General features: G+C 40.8%; 1 protein-coding gene across 1 annotated transcript in view; it reads left to right on the top strand.

Annotated features, from left to right (window-relative positions):
- Nucleotides 1-26,783, top strand: part of grik4 (glutamate receptor, ionotropic, kainate 4) — a 1,339,327-nt gene that overhangs the window by 575,161 nt on the left and 737,383 nt on the right. The window contains exon 4 of the mRNA XM_034169301.1: nt 24,461-24,558. Within this exon, the coding sequence (XP_034025192.1) occupies nt 24,461-24,558 (98 nt within the window). The remainder of the gene's footprint in view (nt 1-24,460; nt 24,559-26,783) is intronic.

Raw genomic sequence — 26,783 nt, 5'->3', positions numbered from 1 at the left:
TTCCGGCGTCCACCACCGAGTTCGGGGATTGCTGCTGCGACAGGCACCAGAGACCTTGTGACCACAGCTACGAGTGGCTGCATTGACAATGGAGGTGGAGAACATGGTCCACTCGGACTCCATGTCTCCAACCTCCCCCCGGGATCTGGGAGAAGCTCTCCCGGAGGTGGGAGTTGAAGACCTCGCTGACAGAGGGTTCCGACAGTCATTTCCAGCAGACCCTCACGATACGTTTGGGCCTGCCAGGTCTGACCGGCTTCCTCCCATCCCAGCACATCCAACTCACCACCAGGTGGTGATCGGTTGACAGCTCAGCCCCTCTCGTCACTCGAGTGTCCGAGAAACGTGGCCAAAGGTCAGATGATACGACTACAAAATCGATCATCGACCTCCGGCTCAGGGTGTCCTGGTGCCACGTACACTTATGGACACCCTTGTGCTCGAACATGGTGTTCGTGATGGACAAACTGTGAGCACAGAAGTCCAACAACTGAACACCACTCGGGTTCAGATTGGGGAGGCCGTGCTTCCTGATCACCCCCTCCAGGTCTCACTGTCACCACCCATGTGGGCGTTGAAATCCCCCAGGAGAACAATGAAGTCCCCAGTCGGAGCGCTATCTAGTACCCCTCCCAGGGACTCCAAGAAGGTCGGGTACTCTGCACTGCCGCTCAGCCCGTAGGCTGAGACAACAGTGAGAGACCTGTCCCTGACCCAAAGACATAGGGACACGACCCTCTCGTTCACCGGAGTGAACTCCAACACATGGCGACTGAGCTGGGGATCAATAAGCAATGCGACCCCAGCTCTCCGCCAAATCCAGGGTTTTTCCACTAATGTGTGTCGAGACATGAATGCATTGCCAAAATCCTAATGCATCCACAATTTCCATAAATGATTTGCAGAGGGGATCAGAAGGCTTATTTATATGAATGTAAAGTCACCAGTGATTAGAATGTTATCTGCGCTACTTGACAAGTTAGAGATGAACACACCAAATTCATACACGAATTCAGAATATGGGCCAAGAGGCCTATATACAGTGACAAAGTAAAAGGGCTGATTTTTATTCTTCTGACCTTCGCAGTGTGTAATATCCTGAGCAGAGCAGAGAATCAGATGCTCAAACGAGTTATATTTATGACCCCCAACAGCTAATAAGCTAAACCTAGATTTATAAATAAGAACAACAATCCTGCCTTGCTCCTGGGGTATTGATTTGTTGTCCCAGATTTTGAGTTGCTGATTCTCATACCAGTTACTTCACAGTCGGCCTCAAACCTGCTCAGTGCACTTCAGACGTCACTGGCTGATGAAACCAATAGAATTACATTATCTGCAAAAAGCAGAGATGTGATTCTGAGGTTACCAAACTGGACACTCTCCAATCCCTGACTGCACATTGAAATTCCATCCATGAACATCACGCACAGGATTGGTAACAAAGGCCAGTAATGGCGGAGTCCAGCACCCACTAGGAACTGATCCATCACTGTACTGAACGGAAAAACAGTTCAATGCCAAGCAAAGAAATTAGACCCAGTGACTATCTGACTGAGATGTAATGGCATTATCCTGTTTACTAATGGGTGGAGTTATGGGAACCGAAGAGTTTCAGTTTGACATTTGTGCACCGTCTTACACTTTGGCTTCCATTCACGCTTTTTTGCCTGAGAAAATGAAATTGTCACAAGAGCCACAGGTGTTCTGGCTGGCAGCTGTTCAACTCTATAATTTGGAGAAAACATGCAGACAGGTGCAAACATGTACATGTGTTGGACATGTGGGTAGGTCTCATGAGTGATGAAGCGATTACTTATCATTTGATTCACTGCACAGCCTTTTTCAAACATGTTACCCATTATTGCTTTGTATTTGTTCTAATAACACCTCATTTCCACCATGCTCTTGCTTTGTTAGTTCTGGAATGAAGGAGAATTTAAACAGATGGCACATTTTTGTTCACAGCTATGCTTTTTTATTTTATTTTCCATCTTCATAATTTGAGTGTAAGTTCTTAATAGTTTCTGTGTCTTTTAACATAATCCATTGTCATACAGACAGATAATGCCTCAGTATTACCAAAGCAGCTTCCTTGGAATTACACAGCAGATGAGGATTTAGCTCCCTTAGCTTTACCTGTAAGGAGTCCGTTCTCCAGGGTGGGTGAAGTGGCATCAACATACAGTGCATGAATCCAAAAAGTTCCATGAATATTTTAAATTGATACACAAATACAACAAATGAAGAACTTTGTAACTTTTTGAGAGTTGGTTGGATGTTAGACCTGTCAACGTCCTTATCGGTGGCTCTCCACTCAATTGTGAACCTAACAATCTCAGTGAGAGGACAGGGAAAGCTTCTGGGATTTGTGACAATGGAGCTGAGCTCCTCCAGGATGGTGAAGATACTGTTCTCCTGCCTTTGCAAACAATTTTTGTTTCAACCTGGGAGACAGGTATCATTCCTACAGATTGGAAGATTGGATTTGCTGTCCAAATCTGGAAAGGAAAGTGCAATCGTATGGATTTTAACAACAGACCGGTTTTACCAGAGACCAGAACAGACTGCCGTCACACCCAAAAATTCACCTATCAATCAATCAACTTTATCTAAATTCTGGGTCTTTTAGTGAAGCTTAAGTCTAGTGGCCGCCGATCACCTTAGTATTTCTTCTGTTTTTCTTGTTGCTTAATGCTTTTTTTTTCTCTGAGGTGCAGCTCCACCCAGAGATGGGTGTGGTGTCTGTTCCTGCAACCCTCCCGTCCTGTGCACCGGCAAAATTTCCTTCATATTTGTTTTGGAAATTGTTTTGTCAATTGTGTCGCTAGCATGCCCCAAGCAGAGGGTCTCCCCTTTGAGTCTGGACTGCTTGAGGTTTCTTCCTCAAATTATCAGAGGGCTTTTCTTACCACTGTCACCTGTGTGCTTGCTCTGGGAGTTGGTAAGGTTTGACCTTACTTGTGTAAAGTGTCTTGAAGCAAATTTGTTGTGATTTGCTGCTATATAAATGAAAATAAATTGAAATGGAATATTCAGTCGTATTCTAGCCCTGTGGAAGTACTCAAAAAATGCAAGCCTGAATATCGGTAGTCTATGTTGATTTTCATAAAGCATTTGATTTAGTTGATTGGACTGCTCTCTGGAAAATCCTGAGAATTTGTGGGATCCCACAAATTCTAGGCTGGCTAAGCATCATAACCACCCTATACGCAGATACTGTGAGTGCTGTGTGGAGTGGAGACAGATACTCTGACTTTTTCTCAGTGAAAACTGGCATTCATCAGGGGTGTGTTCTGGTTCATACACTGTTCAGTGCTTTCATGGACTGGGTGTTGGTTATGGTTGTAGAATTCATTGATGTGGGAGCTTTTAATGACTTCCTGGACTCAGCCATCAGAAGTGTATCTGTATGTGGTTAAAGTTTTGAACTTTCCTAGAGAGCATTTTTACGTTGAATATAAAAACGTTGACACCCACCATTGAAAAGACCTTAAAAATGGTTCAAAAGTGAAAGTTTTTTTCACAGTCTGTTTGTAGGCATTTAATCAGTGTTCGGGTTTAGAACGTATATAAACCGTGATTTTAAATAGTGGTATTTTTCAACCTGTACAGTGAATAAATTATAGCAAATCATAATTTTGAAGCAACGCTAGCAAGGCACATTCACATTAACCATTTAACAGATGGCTGTGCAAACCCCATTGAAAACCGGTCTAAATGCGAATGTTTATTCAATGTCTATAAAAAGACATTGAATAAACATTTAAACCAGTTTTCAACATATTTTCACCATAACTGTTTTTCAAATGTCTATTTAAAGTTCAAATCCTCCCTTTTGGAGGTCTCAATGAATTACATTTTTTGCTAAAACTAGCAACACACAATGGGCTTCATGTATCAACGTGCGTACGGCGATATTTGAGCGTATATGGGGTGTACGCCAAAATGGCTGCACCACTTGGCATTTATCAATGTGGTCGTTGGCGTACGCTGCGCTGAAAATATACACCAGGTCGAGAGGTGGTGTAAATTATACGCCAAAATGAACCAGCACTGGAATCCACATAAAAATGAAAATGATCGGCCTGATAAACAGTGCCATCATACAAATCAATGCATATGTTACATAAATAACACTTTCCTGATTATACTACATAATAATCAATACAAATCCCACTTTTGTGGGATTGCTGGTCTATCGAGCACGATCCGTGGCCACAGCGCTGACTGCAAAGAAAGCGCTGCTCGCCTTTTTCTCCAGAGCCTGGAGCCAGAGCAGCGCTGAACTTAACTTTATGTGGTGTGATCGTTTTAGACAATGAAATTGATAATTACAACTGTAGTGTTGTCATTCCCTTCGCCCGTGCTGCAATCAGGTTGTGTCGTCTCCATTCGTTTGTCACAATAAAATAAATAAAGAAATACATTTTAAGAATAAAGAAATCTGAAAAATTAGGCGTGTCTTATTAATTGAACGAGCAAATATCCACATGTCAAGAATTATTGACGTGAAAAGAGAATACAGAGGTCCCTCGCTATAACGCGGTTCACCTTTCGCGGCCTCGTTGTTTCGTGGAGTTTTTAGTCCAATTTTGCATGCCTTTTTTTTTTTTACAGTGTTCTGTGTTCTGCGTGTCTGTTTATAAGAATCTTCTCGCCCAGAAGAAAAAAGAGCGCCAACAACTACTCTTAACTGTGTTTGTCACTCGGAAACAAACACCTGCAGCCAGGTGTGAGTGGAAAAAGGCGCGGCATCAGGACGCAGAGGCGCGATCTGTGAAATACTGGTCAGTCACTATTATTAATTTCTTATGTGGCCAACCTCGTACGTTGATCGTTAAAATTAAATTCGTTAGTTCTAAAAGTCATCATAATTATTTATAGGAAAACGTTCTATTTTTATTTCTCAAACAAATGTTTGGGCCTGAAAACAGTTTGGTCTTATTTTTCTACTAAGGTTTGAACTTTGAGAGTGTTTACACACGAGAGAAAAGTGAGAAAATGTTCATGCCTGATTGAGAAGGTGTATAAAGTGGTTTTACAGGGTTTTTACAGCTTTAAAGCATCTATAATAATTGTAAAAAAATAACGCTGACTACGTCGCGGTTTCGCGTATTACGGGCTATTTTTAGAACATAACTCCCGCGATAAACGAGGGACCACTGTAACACTTTTTTTGATTATACTACAAAACAGTTAATACAACGGCCGCTTTTGACGCTCTATTGGCACGCGTCGTCATTGGTGGAGTTCTTTATCTTTGCCGTCTTCCTGGCTTCCATGTCGTAAAATGAGGGTGTGTCTGAAGCGGAGTCTGAATATTTATGGGTGTGTTTATTATAATTACAATTGTTTTCACCCGCCGCATTTATCAAGGTCGCGTCAGGCGTACGCCGGAAATGGGCAGGTGCACACTGCTTGATACATGTCACGGCAGCTTTGGTGTACTTCAAATTTACACCTTAAATTTACGCCACAAGTGCGCAACTTTGATACATGAGGCCCAATTACACTTTGAAACATCATTCTGGCTGTTGAGAGACAATTTCAACACCATCAAATATCACATATACAGTTATAATAGTTCACAAAAAGAAAAACGAAAAACAGCATACAGGATATAATTAATCTATTTAAGCAACAATTTCAATATAGCATGCATAATGTCTTTGCATTGCCCCAGTTGGGAATAGTTTTCTTAAATCTTAAATCTTTTCAAAAATGACTAAGAAATAATAAAAACAGTTGCAATATATAAAAAATAAATTAAAAATCATAAGCAGTGCTACTTGTTTTTGGCAAAGCCACACACCAAATTCTGAAGATACTTTTCTTCAAAACGTCTAAATAATTAATTGACATCAATGCAACATCTCCACATGCATTTGAATTTCAAATGTCTGTGTGTACACATACACACAAATTGTGATATTGTAATTTGTGAATAAAGATTTCCTTGATTATACCATAATTAGTGTAATTCATAGTGCACGTTATAAAATGATTGTCATGCAATCATGGAAACATTACACAAAATAATGTTGAGAAATGGTCTTTTTCAACATATAGTCGGTTCAATGAAAGCATCAATTTCAGACAAACAATTTCAATTAAGATGACATGTTTTTTTCTTGTTTCTGCAATAGAAAAGTAAAGCTTATTAATTTTGAGTGTACACTCACCACGCTACAGTCTGTCAAAAACTGTCAGTGTTTGACAGACAATATAAACTTACTTTCAGGTTCATTTGTAACAAATTTAGGAAAAATTATGTATCCTCTGATAGATGTACATGGATACATAAACAACCAAGGAATAGATATTGACACCAATGTACAGTTACTTCATTAGCAGCTTTACACAGTTACTTTATTAGCAACTGCCGACAACTTGTTGGCAACACCCTTAACAGGCAGACTTGACATGAGTCCCACTTTTACCTGTGCTGTAACTACGTCAGACTTCAAAGACTACAGAGTGCAAAGGTACCGACATAGTTCTCCCTTCAATGCCTTGAACAAGTATAAAATCCCCAGAAGCAATCTCATTACATAACTCCAAAGAGTCCTTCAACAAGAGTGATTGAGAAGCTCCGGTATCACTGAGGATACTTCTGGGTACAGGATAAAAATGTTCATTCCGAGGCACAAATTCCTCAGACACAGAGGAAAGAAATTCCTCCATAACGGAGTCAGCTACATCAGGATTTTTAGGCTCACATGGAACAGGTAATCAAGCAGACCAGCCCCCTGCTACTACTACAGGAGTTTCTAGCTTTGTCTTCACAATGGCATTAGGTTTGTAGTCCTTCTCCTTCTTAGCTCTTAGGACCCAACAGTTAGTTATAACATGACCAGACTTCTTGCAATAGTTGCAAAACAAACCACTCTTGTTACTGTCAGCTACCGCGTGCTGGGTAATTGGGAGAGTCGGGAGTTTTCCCGGTGGGCTGGTCCAACCTGGGGCCATTGTGAGGGGGTGTTAATATATAAAGTAAGTCCCTTCGGCTGCTCCCTTGTTTGCACTCGGGGTCGCCACAGCAAATCCAAGGTGGATCTGCATGTTGAATTGGCACAGGTTTTACGCCGGATGCCCTTCCTGACGCAACTCCACATTACATGGAGAAATGTGGCAGGGGTGGGATTTGAACCCGGAGCCTTCTGAACTGAAACCAAGCACATTAACCACTTGGCCACCACCCTTGCTGTTAATATATATGCATACATATATGACCACCACTAACTGTTAGGCTACACAGCAAGACATTTGGGCTGCTGTATCTTAAAGAGAAGACTTTAAGTGCTATAAATGTTTTACAATCACGAAAATTCACAAGAAAATAACTTAAGACTGCTTCTTTTGCAACGCTGTTGTCTTTTCCAAAGCCTAAGGTAGGGACATACATTACACGTTTAACACCCCTATGCATTCATTACAGTTAGTTCAGTCCATCCAAGCCCTGTGCGCCCAGATGGGACTTGCGCTACTAGCAAGTATAGGAGGAGTGGCCTGTGAATAAAAAGATGGACAGAAAAAAGCCAGGTGGAGCTGAAAAAACTAGATTAAGAAAAAGAATAGCTTTGGAGGAAGATGCTGCCAAGTGTGCAAAGCTCACAGATATGTTTTCAAGAAGACAGAGCAAAGAGGGAAATGGTAAATAGGGCCGGGCATAACAAGCTACATGCCTGTTGATGCCAGGATGTCAGCCGTATCAACATTTGTAGTACAGTACCACCTCTTCCAGCTACTTACAGACTTCACTGACTTAAGCTGGGAATACACTGTACGATATTTTCAATCGTTGTACTTGGCTCCAGCTCAAACTGTGCGACAAAACCGCAGGGTTTAAAAGTTCAGAGCGCACGATTCATGGTCTCACACATGGATCGTCCTGCATTGTGCAGTCTACATGGAGTCACGAGCTGCGTTTAACATCTCACGACCGCCTCCCGATGGGGAATCATATGGTCAGATAAAAATCAAACCTGTTTGATATTTTGGTCGGCCGTCGTGACTCGTGAGGGTTTTGCACTGTTGAAGCAGCGCTACAAGCGTCTACGCGCTGATTACCTCGCACACTGTGCATGTGCAAATGCCGGAGAGAGCAAACAGTGATCTCATGTAACATCTTGTGTTGTTTTTTTTTTTATTGCGTTCCCTCGCAGTAACCTAATATCATATTAAAGTTCATGCCTATCAGCGCGCACAGTAAGTGGAATCAGGTGGTGGGAGACTGAACGTATATGCGTGCGTGCGGACACACACACACAGCAGACAACAACAGGATTTACGACAGATGAGTACAGCTGTAAGATTCCGTATGAAATATAGTTTATTTATACAGCAGTGTAAGTAGCAACGCCTGTTATGAATGTTTATGTTTTCTTTTTTTACCGTCCTCTCATGAATCATGTTGCTGTCTGCTGTGTGTGCGCGCGCGCATATGCGCTCAGTCTCCCCACCTGATTTCACTCACTGTGCGCGCTGGTAGGCATGAAATAAATTTTTTTCTCGGATTGTCACACGACTGAAAAGCCACCGAAAGCCGTCTGAAAGCCATCTGAAAGCTGTCCTGTGAGACCAACACGGAGGTGCTTTTGTCCCACGCCATTCGCGGCTCTGTGGCGCATTCCTCCGCTCCTCTTTCCATGACAAAAACTCCTGTAACAGTGGAATGTGCCGAAAAAGTGCTGATGTCCACAACTTCTGCCATTTCTGTGGTAGTCAGACGATGTCCCGGATCAACACAGCCTTCACTTTGGAAATGATCTGGTCGTTTCAGCCTGTTGATCGCCGCTCGGAGCGCGGCGCGCTCTCAGCCGCTGTGGGCGGTCTTTAAACCGGCTGTAACAGTCCTTAATCTGTGTGATCCCCATAAAATCGTCCCTGAAAGCCATCTGAATTTTCTGAATGGTGTCCACCTGGCTGTCTCTCACAGTTTCTGGAAAAATTTGATGCAGCAAAGCTCCAAATCGTTCAGACATTTTACTCGCAATAAAAATCCGACAAGGGGGTGGACCACTGCTCACTTAAAGCGTGCTCACAGGCGAATGACGCAACCGACAGGCATGAAAAAACTCACGCATGTGCACGAAGGTTCAAGCTTGGCTGATGCAATCACACGTGATTCAAATCCATGTGGTTTTTGCAAAAAATAAAAAGGTCGGATAGTTTTCTAACAGACCTTGTATGCCCAGGTTAACTAACTTTTACTTTCTATTATAAGTCACCCAATTTTCACAGTCAGCACATAAATGCCACAGCAGAACTCTTATTATCCCTATGTGCTGGCGGTTTGTGGGCCGGTTGGATATGAAACTCCCGGGCTGAAAAATGTTCCCAGCATGCCCCTGACTGTCAGTTTTTACACCATGCTCAGATCTTTGACCAATTTTCTGTTGACCATCTGTAGATTTCTCTTTGGGGAAAGGTTCCTGGATATCACCATTCCTTTCTTCTGAAACTGAGACCATTACGTGATACTGTTAGACTGAGATTTGGACTTGGGTGTGGGCACATATTCATCTGAAAACTTGGCAGCAAATTCCAAAGTCAGTGTTTGTTTCTCAACAAGGCAGGATTTAATATCATCCTTGACACAATTCTTAAATTCCTCCACGAAAGCTATTTCTTTCAATAAGTCCATATTATCCTTGACCTCCATAGAAGAACACCAGCGCAAAAAAAAATACCCTTCTTCCAGCAAATTCATCATAATTCTGATTATCAACTCTCCTGAGACTTCTAAGTTTCTGCTGGAAAGTCTCTGGGACGAGTTCGTACGCTCTCAGAATACTTCTTTTGACAATTTTATAATCAGAAAATCATGTATAAACAAAGCAGAATAAGCTTGTTGGGCTTTTCCCTTAATGACACTTTGCAGCATCAAAGGCCAGCATTTCTTTTGCCATTGAAGGTTGTCAGCCACCTTCTCAGAGTGCTGGAAACACTTATCAATTTCTTTCTCAGTAAATCGAGGCACAAGCTTTACTTCCTATCACAGAACATCTTTCCAGATTAAATTTTCTGTGTCTGTTTCCCTCTGTCCAACCTCTTGAACTGAACCTCTTTTGCTTTCTTTTTCCATTTTCTCTAACTCAAACCTCATCTGTTCTTTCTCTCCTCTCTCTTTTTCTATTTTGGTTAATTCAAATTGTCTTTGCTCCCCCCTTCCATTTCTAACTCTAATTTCTCCTTTTCTCTCTCTTTTTCTAACTCTGTTTTTCCAATTCCAACAATTTTACCTGGAGTTCTATTTTTGATGTTGAATTCTCTACTGGAAACTGCAGCAGAACTTCCACATCAGACTTTTCTGCATCTCCAATATATTCAGCTATTTCCCTAGCCAACCTTGCCTTCTGCATGACAGCTTTTACTGCTTTCTGTTTTAACTTCTTGCATATTTCTAAAAGTTCATCCTTTTTAAAGGACTTTAAAACCTCAGCTGTTGGTGAAACTAAGAACTCATCCATTGCTGTGGGTCTGTTTTCAGTTGAAATAGCAATTGAAATGACGATGTGCATACGGTAGTTCGGTAGAAGTTCTCCATGTTATTAGTTGAGGTACTATATAATTTAAGTAATAAGTATAATTTAAGAGAAAATATGTTATTAAAAGCATGTTAGACTTGTTGTTGTCGTGTTTACAATGAAATGGTGACAGCACCGTACCATGAAATTATTATTTTGCTTGTCCTCAACAACACATATAGACATGCAAAAAATTAAATTAAGAAGGAGTCATTTTAAACACAAAATAAATACCAATAAAAATTCATTATTGAAAAATAGACACATATAAATTTACACATATATTTGCCCCTAAAATAACAATATACCATTTCACATTACACTACAAAAATGCAATAATGTGCACTGTTCTGCTAAAAAAAACTATTTGAAATACATTAAATGAATTTCAGATCATTTTCACCTCAGTAACACAATGGCCAATTTCTCCCCACAAAAATGATCGCAGTTTTGAGGAATATGATAATCATGGGCAACTACACATATGATATATTATGTACGTTTCATTCATGAAACACATTTTTGAGCATTTTTAGCATCCACAATGTGACATCATTTCTAAATGATGCTGGAGGTTTGCATGGAATATCATTCTGGAGTGATTTCATTTGAGATTTTGAAAGTCGCTGAGGCTTAAAGATCACACATTGCTTGGAGGAAACTCCACAAATTCAAAGCTGGATTCTGCCTTAATTCACTTAATGAAGGTTACTCATGTCCACCTGGACCTCTGTCACCTCTCTCTGAAATGAATCAATTCCATTAACTTGGACTACCCTCATTGCACTTTGAAAAACTGAAATTTCTTCTCAACACCTCCAACCCATGACATCGCTCCCCAAACAACAACCATGTACAACCCATTAACTAACGAGGACAAAAGTGTCAGGATTTCATAGGAGAGCTTTGCCAGTTGACCCGAATCACACTTGATTAGATTAATTAATGTACATCACCCCTAGTGTTGGGAGAATTGTACAAAAAAAAAGTTTAATTTTTTGAGGATAAAGAAAGAGCGATAACTTGAAACATTAATAGATAGATAAAGACTTAATTTGCCATTTGTACTTGCACGCAAGGTTGGGGTACATTGGAATTCTTGTGCAAAGCTCTTGAGTAGATAAAGGTATAAAAGTATAAGGTATAACAGTATAAAAATATGAGGGGGAAAACATTTGAATCTTTTTTTTTTTTTACCTGTTGATAAAGAACAGTTCACATATATCAATAAGTAATTGTGAGCCCAGTTTTGCATTAACTTGACAGAAATGGATAACATTTATATTACAGGCTAACAAGTGAGCGAGAGAGTTGTTGGACCAACTTTAAAAAGTGCTTTAATTTGTAACATTCAAATGAATCAGTTTGTTTGAAATTAACTTTAGACGTAATATTTATCCCAACCTTTTAGACAATTTAGACAAACTGGTATGTGTTACCAAGTGAAGTGGTTTTTTTTATACTTTTAATGGAATAGGGAAAACTCCAATCTAGGGATGGATTTTCCCCTGCACGAAAAAACAAAACTAAAAATACAAAACTGATTGTTTCAAATGAATCATTTCTACAAACTAGGTCATCAATTTTGCATAAATATTGCTTAAGTTTTTTTGGATCAACCTAATTCACCTGTGTGTAAGACCTCCTTATATAAAAATGCATATGATGTTCAGGTGGCAAAACACATCAGCTTATAGCAGGGGTCATCAACTCCAGTCCTCGAGGGCCGGTGTCCTGCAACTTTTAGATGTGTCACTGCTTCAATACACCGGAGTCAATTAACGAGGTCATTAGCAGCACACTGGAGAACTTGACTGTATACTGAGGAGGTAATTGAACCATTTGATTCAAGTGTGTTGGACCAGGGACACATCAAAAAGGTGCAGGACACCGGCCCTCGAGGAGTGGAGTCGAAAACTCCTGGCATATAGTAACTCGCCTCAATACATGTGCAGTATTTCGATGCTTTCAATATGTAACACTACACCTGTGCTGGGGGTTTCTGCAGTGTGTGTGTGTGTGTGTCTGTGTATTGACAGTATTTTGCAGAGTTGTAGTCTTACACACCTCTCTGCAGCTTCTCTCCCCCTGCCATCCCCTCATTACCCCATCCCCGTAGAGACGGTGCCTGCTCCCAGACCACCAGTAACCAGTGAAAATCTATTTAAGCATAAAAATTCAAAAAGAAAAAATAATATAGCACCTTCAACTGCACCACAGACTAAAACAGTTAAATGTGGTCTATTAAACATTAGGTCTCTCTCTTCTAAGTCCCTGTTAGTAAATGATATAATAATTGATCAACATATTGATTTATTCTGCCTTACAGAAACCTGGTTACAGCAGGATGAATATGTTAGTTTAAATGAGTCAACACCCCCGAGTCACACTAACTGCCAGAACGCTCGTAGCACGGGCTGAGGCGGAGGATTAGCAGCAATCTTCCATTCCAGCTTATTAATTAATCAAAAACCCAGACAGAGCTTTAATTCATTTGAAAGCTTGACTCTTAGTCTTGTCCATCCAAATTGGAAGTCCCAAAAACCAGTTTTATTTGTTATTATCTATCGTCCACCTGGTCGTTACTATGAGTTTCTCTGTGAATTTTCAGACCTTTTGTCTGACTTAGTGCTTAGCTCAGATAAGATAATTATAGTGGGCGATTTTAACATCCACACAGATGCTGAGAATGACAGCCTCAACACTGCATTTAATCTATTATTAGACTCAATTGGCTTTGCTCAAAATGTAAATGAGTCCACCCACCACTTTAATCATATCTTAGATCTTGTTCTGACTTATGGTATGGAAATTGAAGACTTAACAGTATTCCCTGAAAACTCCCTTCTGTCTGATCATTTCTTAATAACATTTACATTTACTCTGATGGACTACCCAGCAGTGGGGAATAAGTTTCATTACACTAGAAGTCTTTCAGAAAGCACTGTAACTAGGTTTAAGGATATGATTCCTTCTTTATGTTCTCTAATGCCATATACCAACACAGTGCAGAGTAGCTACCTAAACTCTGTAAGTGAGATAGAGTATCTCGTCAATAGTTTTACATCCTCATTGAAGACAACTTTGGATGCTGTAGCTCCTCTGAAAAAGAGAGCTTTAAATCAGAAGTGCCTGACTCCATGGTATAACTCACAAACTCGCAGCTTAAAGCAGATAACCCGTAAGTTGGAGAGGAAATGGCGTCTCACTAATTTAGAAGATCTTCACTTTGCCTGGAAAAAGAGTCTGTTGCTCTATAAAAAAGCCCTCCGTAAAGCTAGGACATCTTACTACTCATCACTAATTGAAGAAAATAAGAACAACCCCAGGTTTCTTTTCAGCACTGTAGCCAGGCTGACAAAGAGTCAGAGTTCTATTGAGCCGAGTATTCCTTTAACTTTAACTAGTAATGACTTCATGACTTTCTTTGCTAATAAAATTTTAACTATTAGAGAAAAAATTACTCATAACCATCCCAAAGACATATCGTTATCTTTGGCTGCTTTCAGTGATGCCGGTATTTGGTTAGACTCTTTCTCTCAGATTGTTCTGTCTGAGTTATTTTCATTAGTTACTTCCTCCAAACCATCAACATGTCTATTAGACCCCATTCCTACCAGGCTGCTCAAGGAAGCCCTACCATTAATTAATGCTTCGATCTTAAATATGATCAATCTATCTTTATTAGTTGGCTATGTACCACAGGCTTTTAAGGTGGCAGTAATTAAACCATTACTTAAAAAGCCATCACTTGACCCAGCTATCTTAGCTAATTATAGGCCAATCTCCAACCTTCCTTTTCTCTCAAAAATTCTTGAAAGGGTAGCTGTAAAACAGCTAACTGATCATCTGCAGAGGAATGGTCTATTTGAAGAGTTTCAGTCAGGTTTTAGAATTCATCATAGTACAGAAACAGCATTAGTGAAGGTTACAAATGATCTTCTTATGGCCTCAGACGGTGGACTCATCTCTGTGCTTGTCCTGTTAGACCTCAGTGCAGCTTTTGATACTGTTGACCAGAGAATTTTATTACAGAGATTAGAGCATGCCATAGGTATTAAAGGCACTGCGTTGCGGTGATTTGAATCATATTTATCTAATAGATTACAATTTGTTCATGTAAATGGGGAATCTTCTTCACAGGCTAAGGTTCCACAAGGTTTTGTGCTAGGATCAATTTTATTCACTTTATACATGTTTCCCTTAGGCAGTATTATTAGACAGCATTGCTTAAATTTTCATTGTTACGCAGATGATACCCAGCTTTATCTATCCATGAAGCCAGAGGACACACACCAATTAGCTAAACTGCAGGATTGTCTTACAGACAAAGACATGGATAACCTCTAATTTCTTGCTTTTAAACTCAGATAAAACTGAAGTTATTGTACTTGGCCCCACAAATCTTAGAAACATGGTGTCTAACCAGATCCTTACTCTGGATGGCATTACCCTGACCTCTAGTAATATTGTGAGAAATTTTGGAGTCATTTTTGATCAGGATATGTCATTCAATGCGCATATTAAACAAATATGTAGGACTGCTTTTTTGCATTTGCACAATATCTCTAAAATTAGAAAGGTCTTGTCTCAGAGTGATGCTGAAAAACTAATTCATGCATTTATTTCCTCTAGGCTGGACTATTGTAATTCATTATTATCAGGTTGTCCTAAAAGTTCCCTGAAAAGCCTTCAGTTAATTCAAAATGCTGCAGCTAGAGTGCTGACAGGGACTAAAAGGAGAGAGCATATCTCACCCATAGTGGCCTCTCTTCATTGGCTTCCTGTTAATTCTAGAATAGAATTTAAAATTCTTCTTACTTTAAGGTTTTGAATAATCAGGTCCCATCTTATCTTAGGGACCTCATAGTACCATATCACCCCAATAGAGCGCTTCGCTCTCAGACTGCAGGCTTACTTGTAGTTCCTAGGGTTTGTAAGAGTAGAATGGGAGGCAGAGCCTTCAGCTTTCAGGCTCCTCTCCTGTGGAACCAGCTCCCAATTCAGATCAGGGAGACAGCCACCCTCTCTACTTTTAAGATTCGGCTTAAAACTTTCCTTTTTGCTAAAGCTTATAGTTAGGGCTGGATCAGGTGACCCTGAACCATCCCTTAGTTATGCTGCTATAGACTTAGACTGCTGGGGGGTTCCCATGATGCACTGAGTGTTTCTTTCTCTTTTTGCTCTGTATGCACCACTCTGCATTTAATCATTAGTGATTGATCTCTGCTCCCCTCCACAGCATGTCTTTTTCCTGGTTCTCTCCCTCAGCCCAAACCAGTTCCAGCAGAAGACTGCCCCTCCCTGAGCCTGGTTCTGCTGGAGGTTTCTTCCTGTTAAAAGGGAGTTTTTCCTTCCCACTGTTGCCAAGTGCTTGCTCACAGGGGGTCATTTTGACCGTTGGGGTTTTTCCGTAATTATTGTATGGCCTTACCTTACAATATAAAGCGCCTTGTTGTGATTTGGTGCTATATAAATAAAATTGATTTGATTTGATTTTGTAATATGTTTGTGCATTTTGTCAGCATTTTTTTTCCTTTCATACATTTCAGGCATTTCAGTGACAGTCAGCACTGCATTTTGTATGTGTGCATGAAAATAGCAGTTTTGTTTTGCCTGAAATAAAAAAACAAACAACCAACCTGAACACTATTTTGACTCATGTTACATCATGTTATACTTCATAGCCCAAAAGTCACCTGAGAAAAATTGCTAGGCACTCCTCTGCACTGATTGCCTCTTTGATATTGGCATCTTTGTGTGACATGCCTGGAGCAAACAGCCAAATTATGTGTTGTATTTGGCAATTTTAAATCAACAACACAACTCATGTACAGTTCAACATTAGTGTTAATGTTGACGGGGTCTTACCAATGGAAGGGATTTCTTTAGGCTAACTGTTTTATTCATTGTAGGTGAAACTCAAATCTCGGGAAACTGCTAATTGTCTGTGTTAAATTTTGGCATGATTTGTATAAACTGTATCCAAAATGGAGACACTGATAATGTGAAATGTAAGGTAATAGTTGTACTTTACCAAACAATGCAATCTTGTTCAAAAACAGGGAATAGTCCAGCTGTCAAGGTCAGGAACATGGAGTCAAGGAACAGACGAGAAACTCTACTAGGACAAGTAAACCAGATGAGGAAACCAAATAGCAGTAACCAAACCACGACAGAACCAAAATAATCCAGCAACCTTAGTGTGAACAGTAATGAACTTAAATACAGTGAGGAAAATAAGTATTTGAACAACCTGCAGTTTTGCAAGTTCTCCCACTTTGAAATCATGGAGGGGTCTGAAATTTTCATCTTAGGTGCATGTCCACTGTGAGAGACATAATCTAAAAAAAATCCAGAAATCACAGTGTATTTTTTTAAAACTAATTTATTTGTATGTTACTGCTGCAAATAAGTATTTGAACACCTGTGAAAATCAATGTTAATATTTGGTACAGTAGCCTTTGTTTGCAATTACAGACGTCAAACGTTTCCTGTAGTTTTTCACCAGGTTTGCACACACTGCAGCAGGGATTTTGGTCCACTCCTCCATACAGATCTTCTCTAGATCTTTCAGGTTTGGAGTTTCAGCTCCCTCCAAAGATTTTCTATTGAGTTCAGGTCTGGAGACTGGACAGGCCACTCCAGGACCTTGAAATGCTTCTTACAGAGCCCCTCCTTAGTTGCCCTGGCTGTGTGTTTGGGGTCATTGTCATGCTGGAAGACCCAGCCATGACCCATCTTGAATGCTTTTACTGAGGGAAAGAGGTTGTTTGCCAAAATCTCACAATACATGACCCTATCTGTCCTTCCTTCAGTACGGTGCAGTCGTCCTGTCCCCTTTGCAGAAGAGCACCCCCAGAGTATGATGTTTCCACCCCCATGCTTCATGGTTGGGATGGTTTTCTTGGGGTTGTTCTCATCCTCTAAACATGAGAAGTGGAGTTGATTCCAAAAAGCTCTATTCTGGTCTCATCTGACCACATGACCTTCTCCCATGCCTCCTCTGGATCATTCAGATGGTCACTGGTGAACTTCAAATGGACCTGGACATGTGCTGGCTTGAGCGGGGGGACCTAGCTGCCCTGCAGGATTTTAAACCATGACAGCATCATGTGTTACTAATGTAATCTTTGTGACTGTGGTCCCAGCTCTCTTCAGGTCATTGACCAGGTCCTCCTGTGTAGTTCTGAGCTGTCTCAGAATCATCCTTACCCCACAAAGTGAGATCTTGCATGGAATCCCAGACCGAGGGAGATTAACAGTCATCTTGTGTTTCTTCCACTTTCTAATAAATAATCATAACAGTTGTTGTCTTCTACCAAGCTGCTTGCCTGTTGTTCTGTAGTCCATCCCAGCCTTGTGCAGGTCTACAGTTTTGTCCCTGGTGTCCTTAGACAGCTCTTTGGTCTTGGCTATGGTGGACAAGTTGGAGTGTGATTGATTGAGTGTGTGAACAGGTGTCTTTTATACAGGTAACAAGTTCAAACAGGTGCAATTAATACAGGTAAAGAATGCAGAATAAGAGGGCTTCTTAAAGAAAAATTAACAGGTCTGTGTGAGCCAGAATTCTTGCTGGTTGGTAGGTGTTCAAATACTTATTTGCAGCAGTAACATACAATTAAATTATTTTTAAAAAATCATACATTGTGATTTCCAGATTTTTTTTTTATTTATTTATTTTTTTTAGATTATGCCTCTCACAGTGGACATGCACCTAAGATGAAAATTTCAGACCCCTCCATGATTTCTAAGTGGGAGAACTTGCAAAACCGCAGGGTGTTCAAATACTTATTTTCCTCACTGTAGTAACATGTATTGTGGAGATGAGAGATAGGTGTGATGATTGTGATGTGGAACAGCTGTGAGGAACAAAGTGAAACATCAAACTACAAGGAACCTAGGGTGAGTATCACTTAAATCTTAAAGAAGATGCTCAAAAACCTGAACTTTAAACAAAAGGAAAACTCAAAAATCGGCAAAAGTATAAAATAAATGTGAAATTATCAAAAAGAAACAACATTTAATAAATGGGACAAGGGGTGGAACACAATTCTGGACATTAAAACATAGTTTAAATCACATATTCACTCACAATTTAACCCTCATCCCAACTTGATTGTTTCGACAGGAAAAAAAGAAGAATCCAAAAGAAATTACTTACATTTGTAAAACTCAAATGAATTAAATTTCCCCAGATTACCAATTTGTCATAAATATTACTCACGTTCAATTTGAATCATCCTCCTTATTTTGAGTGTGACCAATTCAAGCACTTTTGTAAGTTGGTCATTTCTCTTTTTCAGTATTAGATACCTATTTTGTCACCAGGGTGAAGTGGAAAGTAGCTATACTGCAAGTGAAGGGGTTTTTGGAGGATCAGGTGTGGCTATTGTATGTGGAGCTCATCACCACTTACACCTGATGTGTTGTATTACACTGCTCAATAAAATCAAATTACACTGTTTAATAAAGTCATTAACTGATAAGAGTGTGGCTCCTGCACTTGCTTCCAAAACAGACTACCCATGCCCATACGCAATATGACATGGCGTTACATTAGGAAGGGAATCTGGCATAAAATGTGTGCCAAATCACCATGTGGGTCCACTGTGGTGACCAAAATTATAAAGGAAGAAGCCAAAATTAATTTTTAATGTAGCTCACATGTTTGCAGAAAACAGGATTTATCGATAAATTAGACTAACCTTGTCATTTTCAAACCACATTTGAATGAATGAATGAATGTATTTAATTGTGAGTGTCATGACTGGGTATAAAAGGAGCATCCCCAAAAGGCTCAGCCGTTCACAAGCAAAAATGGGGCGAGGATCACCACTTTGAAAACAACTGCGTAAAAAAATAGTCCAACAGTTTAAGAACATGGTTTCTCAACGTTCAATTGCAAGGAATTTAGGGATTTCATCATCTACAGTCCATAATATAATCAGAAGATTCAGAGAATCTGGAGAACTTTCTACATGTAAGCAGCAAGGCCGAAAACCAACTGTGAATGCCCGTGACCTTCGATCCCTCAGGTGGCACTGCATTAAAAACCGACACCATTGTGTAAAGGATCTTACTGCGTGGGCTCAGGAATACTTCAGAAAACCATTGTCAGTTAGCACAGTTCGTCACTACATCTAGAAGTGCAAGTTAAAACTCTACCATGCAAAGCGAAAGCCATACATCAGCAGCATCCAGAAACGCTGCTGTCTTCTCTGGGCCCGAGTTCATTTGAAATGGACAGATGCAAAGTGGAAAAGTGTGCTGTGGTCTGATGAGTCCACATTTCAAATTGTTTTTGGAAATCATGGGCGTCGTGTCCTCTGGACCTCGGCTGTCCCCGTTCGGGGTTGCCACAGCAGATTGTTTCCATCTCACCCTGTCCTCTGTATCTTCATCATCTTCGCCCAGCAGTAGCCCACCGGCACCCTGTTGGGCAACAGCACCGGTGGCGGACGTTGTTAACCCGGGCCGCGACCAACCCAGTATGGAAATTCGATTCTTAGTCTGCATAGTTGGGTTGGCTTGTTTTATGCCAGATGCCCTTCCTGACGCAACCCTCCTCATTTATCCGGGCTTCGGACCGGCACTCAGAATGTACTGGCTGCACACCCCATCTGGCTGAGTTGTCATGTCCTCTGGACAAAAGAAGAAAAAGACCATCCAGATTGTTACCAGTGCAAAGTTCAAAAGCCAGCATCTGTGATGGTATGGGGGTGTGTTAGTGCCCATGGCATGGGCAACTTACACATCTGTGATGGCACCATCAATGCTGAAAGGTACATCCAGGTTTTGGAGCAACACATACTGCCATCCAAGCAACATCTTTTTCATGGACGTCCCTGCTTATTTCAGCAAGACAATGCCAAGCCACATTCTGCACGTGTTACAACAGCATGACTTCATCGGAAAAAATTGTGTGTACTGGACTGGCCTACGTTGAATTGTTTTCAATTGCATTTGTGATATGTTCCACAAAATCAATGTGTGTGATAAATCCATTCTAAGATTGACCATAGATTCCTTCGTTATTTTTCTTTTGAAATTTGGAGTGTCAATATGATCAACTTTGTCAGCTAAAGAACTGTAAACAACAAAGCCCGGCAGGTGATCACTGGTGTCATTGATAAGTAATCCACCCGTTAAATTCCCTAAAATAACGTTTGTTAATATATTGTCAATGAGTATTGATGTGTTCATAGTAATCCTAGTTGGGTGTGTTATTGCTGGATATAATCCCATACAGAACACAGAATCTAGGAATTCCACTATACGAGGTCTGTGAGAAAAGTAACGGACCTTTTTATTTTTTTCAAAAACTATATGGATTTGATTCATGTTTTTACGTCAGCCAAGCTTGAACCTTCGTGCGCATGCGTGAGTTTTTCCACGCCTGTCGGTTGCGTCAATCGCCTGTGGGCAGGACATGACAAGCTCTCCACAATTTCTCTTATACTTACTCAACTGGTAAGCACTGAAAGCCAAGATAGGCATGTCCCAACTTGTCCTTTAACACTCCGAAATGGAGGTGTTCCTTTGTCTCGCTTCATCAGCGAATCGGTCGTGACGTGCGAAGCCTCCGCGCAGCTTTCCATGACTAAATCTCTTGTTAAAAGTGAAATCTGCCGGAAAATGGCTGATGTCCAGCTCTTGTGATAACCACATAAATTGCACTTGACGGTCCCGGCTCCACACAGCCATTCATTTAGAAATGATGTGGTGGTTTCTGCCTCTCAATGGCGCTCGGAGCGCGGCGCACCGAGCGCCATTGTGGCCTGTCCTTAAAGCTGTAGTAACACTCCTTATTCTCTGTGAAGCCCGTAAAATTTTCACCGAAAGCCAGATACATTTTTCGAATGGTTTCCAGCTGCCTGTCTCTAACAGTTTCTGAAAAAATTCTGATGGAAAAAAAGCCCAAATCATTCCGCCATTTCCTCGCAATGAAACAACAATGAGAGGGGTGGACCAGTGCTCACTCAAAGCCAGCCCACAGGTGAATGACGCAACCAACAGGCGTTGAAAAACTCACGCATGCGCACGAAGGTTCAAGCTTGGCTGACGTAAAAACATATGAATCAAATCCATATAGTTTTTGAAAAAAATAAAAAGGTACGATACTTTTCTCACAGACCTCGTATGCATGAGGCCATGAGGATTTAGAAAATCTGTGTTAATGTCTCCACAAACAAATAAAAGCTTGTTCTTTTTAATTGAATTGTACTTTTCAGTCTTTTTTTTCTACAAAAATGTCTATATTCGACCCGGGAGCTCTGTAAATACAACTTATAATTATGTTTTTTGATTTTTCACAAATAAGTAACACATTCAACAACACCATCCAAAGAAAATGACATATTTGGAACAATTTCACAGTAATGGTTAGATCTGACACAAATAGTCACACCACTAACCTCGTTTGCTTGCCCTATTTCTGGCAAAAAAAAAAAAAGAAACAAAACAAAACAAAAAAAGAAACAAAACATAACCCTCAAGTTGGACAGAATAAACATACTCTTATTTTAACCATGTCTCTTATTTTAACCATGTATTTGCAATTTTCAAACAGTCCTGGTAAAATTCATAGGAAGGCTTGTGCTATTAAAATGCATAATAGAAAATGCACCTTTTTTGAAAAAATGTTGCTTAAGTTGTTCCTTAATAAAATAATTGCAGGGGTGATTTCTATTTTTAAAAAAGAAACAGTCCGGGTCAGTATTATTTTCAGTGTTATGAAATCTGTGTTCGGTGTCATCAAAGATTTTTAAATTGAGCTCCTGTGCAGGAATAAATTTTGAAAACTCAGTCAACAACTCAGCCACATGGGGTGTGCAGCCAGTACATTCTGAGTGCCGGTCCCAAGCCCAGATAAATAAGGAGGGTTGCATCAGGAAGGGCATCCAGCGTAAAACAAGCCAACCTAACTATGCAGACTAAGAATTGAATTTCCATACTGAATTGGTCACGGCCCGGGTTAACAACGCCGCCACCGGTGCTGTTGCCCAACAGGGTGCTGGTAGAAATTGGGCTACTGCTGGACGAAGACGACGAAGAGGAGGAGGAGAACATTTCCACAAACATCGGGAGAAGAAGAAAACTAGGTGGATGTGCTGAGGGAGGATATGCAGGTGGTTGGTGTGACAGAGGAAGATACAGAGGAGAGGGTGAGATGAAACAATTGATCTGCTGTGGCGACCCCTAACGGGAACAGCCGAAAGACAAAGAAGAAGTTATTATACCAAAACAATTGTAATGCATGATCCAAAAATGCAGCTAAGTCGAACTTCATGATGTTGAACCTGAACATGGCGCAGAATTTCTCAAGATTTGTCCCTTAAGGGATGAAACATCCTTACTCAAAATGTTCTGACTCAAATTCCTGATGCACAGTCCTCTGGCATTTTCATTTTCATCCCTTAGTTTGTTGAAAACCTTACAATTTGTGACCCAGACTGTATGAATTTTGCCCTGTTTTCTAAGTAGCCTAGCTTTCCTGGTGATACCCGCATTATTTTTGTTAAGATGCTCATTTATATAAGTGTTAGTGCCTTCAACCTCCTTCCCTGTTTAAGTAATTAAATTTTGTGCCTTCTGGTTGCAAAGCGGATGATGAAAACTGGAGTGGATATGTTATCCTGAGTCGGCACAGTGTGCCATGCTTCAATATTTTCTTTGTTAATGTCAATATGTTTACTATGGAGGAATGCAGTCACCCGTTCCTCCATGGTTTCCTCATGTCCACCGTCCTCAGAACTAACTCCCGTTACAGCCTGTGCAAAGTTCATTGGTTTAATTTTTAGTCCAGAGATGATGACATTGTTCATACGTCGATACTGCTCCAAGTGAGACACCCGATTTTCCAGAAATAACATTTTTCTTGTTCAGAGTTCTGATGTTTTAACTGATTTCTCCCAGCAGGTCTGTAATGATGTGGTTTTGCTTTGTTTAAAGAAGCCATTTCCGTGGTCAACATGTTCATGGACTCCTGTAATTCCTCCATGTCTTTTTGAAGGATTTTTAAGGCCATACTGCTTATGGGACGTAGTAGGTCTTGATTAAAAATAAATCACAATACTACAGATCCAGACAACCAATACAGAAGCCGTGGTCCAGGATGTTGCAGCTGCTGTTACCGTGGACCTGTTTGGCGGAGTCAGACGCTGCCTCGGGCCTTGGTTGTCAGCCTTTGAGGAGCCACGGGCCTGGTTGGGTTTCCAACACTGCCGCAGGGCTGAATTTGTACCTCCAACACTGCTGCTGGGCAGCATTGCTGGCCTCCGAGGAACCGCGGGCCCGGATGGTTCTTTGACGCTGCCGCAGGGTTGGGTTGGGCCATCGACGTTGCCGTGGGGCTGGATTTGGGCCTCCAACACAGCCGCTTGGCTGGATTTGGGCCTCCAACGCTGCCGCTGAGCAGGATTGCCGGCCTCCAAGGAACCGCGGGCCCGGATGGATCTTCGACGCTGCCACGGGGCTGGGTTGGGCCTCCGACGCTGCTGCGGGGCTGGGTTGCTGACCTGTGAGGAACCGCGGCCCCAAATGGATCTGCGATGCTGCTACTGGGCTGGATTGTTGGCCTCTGAGGCACCGCTTTGAGCTTTCAGGCTTTGAACATCTCGTTTCTATGTAGAAATCTGATTATCACTTTGTTCCTCATGCTATTAAACTGTCATAGGCAGAACAAATGGACAAATGAAATTGGCCTTTTGCTCATTTCACCACAACATGTAGTTTCAGGTTCCTTTCAGACCTTGAATGTGCTGGTTCAGGTTGCTATCTATTCAAAGGTTTGAGATAATCAGCGTGGTCATTCCTTAAGATCTGGCTGCAGAGGGACATGAAAATAAAATGGCCATCAGATTTTTCAGGAAATAAGACACTTATTTCTGCTTTCCTTCTCCTTGATCTCTCTCTCTCTCTCTTAGTGTGCCAGATTATGTCTAAAGGCGTGGTGGCAGTCCTCGGCCCCTCTGCCAGTCCGGCCTCGAACTCCATCATCAGTAATATCTGCGGTGAGAAGGAGGTGAGTGTATGCAAAAAACAAAAACAAACAAAAAATAGCTTGTAGTTTCTGGCTCCCGTTTGGCAGCCGGCACTTGATGCAGCCAGAATCACAGTTTGGAAGAGTGATGCTTATTAGCAGCTACGTGTGGTGTGTATGAGAGTGAAATCCAACTTGTGAGTGAAAATGATGAAATGCCTCAACAGTGTCACTGCTCTCCCATTCAGTCCCACTTAAATCATACAACTGTTTGACATTTTACTTCTCCAATTCCCCTCATTAGTTGGAGCAGGTTGACTTGCTGAAGATCACTGTTTTCAGATCTACATAGAAAGGTGTACAAACAAAAACACAGTGCTATTTTTGTCTCATAATTTTTTCATTTGGTTTGACAGGAACCAAAAACAGCAAGTTTCCTTGACTCCATGCAAAAGTTAAGATCTTTACCTAGCTAGTTAGCAATACTGTTTGTTTGTCTCTGTCTGTCTTTGTCTGAGCAGCTAGCTAGGTGTTAGCTATCAAGCATCTAGTTAGCATATATCATTATTTGAATAATTTTGAGTTAAGTCTTTTTCTGAAATTGTAAAAATGAGAAGCGTAAAGAAATATGTATTTTTCACAATCTAAACATGGCTGTGAGAAGAGGATTTGATTGGGGGTGCTGTTAGGGTGGCCATTTCCATAACAACGAAAAGGAGGGCAAGACTGAACAAAATCCACATAAAAACTCAAAAATAACATTAAACCCAATACATAACATGACTCTGGTTTACTGAACAAAGAGGTACTATAGGAAAACACTTGATTGTACCTTTGTTTGATGCATCAGTTGCCAGTGAATAATGCAGTTTATTTTCTTTGATGTTGTCCACATGTGCATGGATGGAGTAGGGTGCTAAGACATTTTCACATAAAGCTTTAGCCTTTGTTTTTCCACAGGTTACCTACCACCTTAGCTGTTGAAGAGTCATTATCGATGTCTTGGTTAACTTTAATTCCAGTCGACACACCTGTATGACTGGTAGTGCTTGACAGCGTAATAAACTTTCCAAAGTTCTGCAGCAGAAATTTTGTCATCTTGGGGTGATGTGGCTTCACGGAAAAAAGAAAAAAGTGAAGATGCGCTCGCGCATCGATTGTTGCTCCGATTGTCTGTACAAACATGTCAGTCGATGCCCCCCTTTATCTTTACCTGCTGCTTACATCCACATCACTATGACACAGTGCAATAAGCATGGAGGTTGTCCTTTCTGCTTTTGGAGATCAATCCATACTCTTTCGACCATTCGGAATTAAACAAAGTCTTTCGTTTCGCCATTTCATTGGCGTTCAGGAGTTGGTGTGACACCTGCTTTTCCAGCAGGGGGTGCTGTTCTTCTCATGGTGATGAATCTAAATGTTTGATTTGATTTGGAGAAGACATGACAATTAAATTTTTTGACCATTGCCTTAATCTGTGAGCAAAATCAGTTTACTTTAAATCAGAAGCAAATGAACAGTGTACATTACAAATAACTGATAACTCTGCCAAAGGTAGTGGCTAACCATTAAAATCTCTCCTCCCCCTCCAACAATTTTATGATGTCTTAAAGTATGTTGAAGAAAACATATTGTGACCACTTTGGATCACCACCATAATGCAATAAATGGCTTCTCAGAGCAGAAACAATCTAACTATCCAATGCTGTACTCTTGCTATGACCCATGTAGGCTCAGAACCTGACTCTGGCTCCATGCATATCCTCTGAGTTGGATGTTGATCTCTTTGTCTAAAGTCAGAGTGCCTTTGAATCCTTCAAAACTGTAAACCCAGTCAAAATTGGTTGTTAAAAAAAATACATGGTACATATGGTCCCACATTGTTTTTCATTTTGTATATAATTGCACTACATGTGAGTTTTCACTTCATCAATCATTCTGTCTTTTCTAGTATGTTCTCCACTATAATTGAATTTGGGGCACAAAGGAGATGACTTCAAAATATGATCAACATGATGATTGCGCTGTGTCCCATTACCCTCCCAGCCTCTATTATGTCCTGTGATACTGTAATACTGAACACTCAGTCTTTCTAATGAGACATCAATCTGTTATGCTGTTAAACAGATCCACAAACTCTGTTGTTTAAAATCTCCTGTGGCATTCACTGGTGTGACTGATGGTGTTAGCTGTGGTAATACCACTGTGTAGATATTAAAGGTCCCATAAACTAAAATGTTAAAAGATCTATATGTATGATCCTCTAA

This window comes from Thalassophryne amazonica, chromosome 4 (assembly GCF_902500255.1).
Source record: "Thalassophryne amazonica chromosome 4, fThaAma1.1, whole genome shotgun sequence".
NCBI classification, from domain to species: Eukaryota; Metazoa; Chordata; class Actinopteri; order Batrachoidiformes; family Batrachoididae; genus Thalassophryne; species Thalassophryne amazonica.
This window is presented reverse-complemented; position numbering and strand designations above follow the sequence as displayed.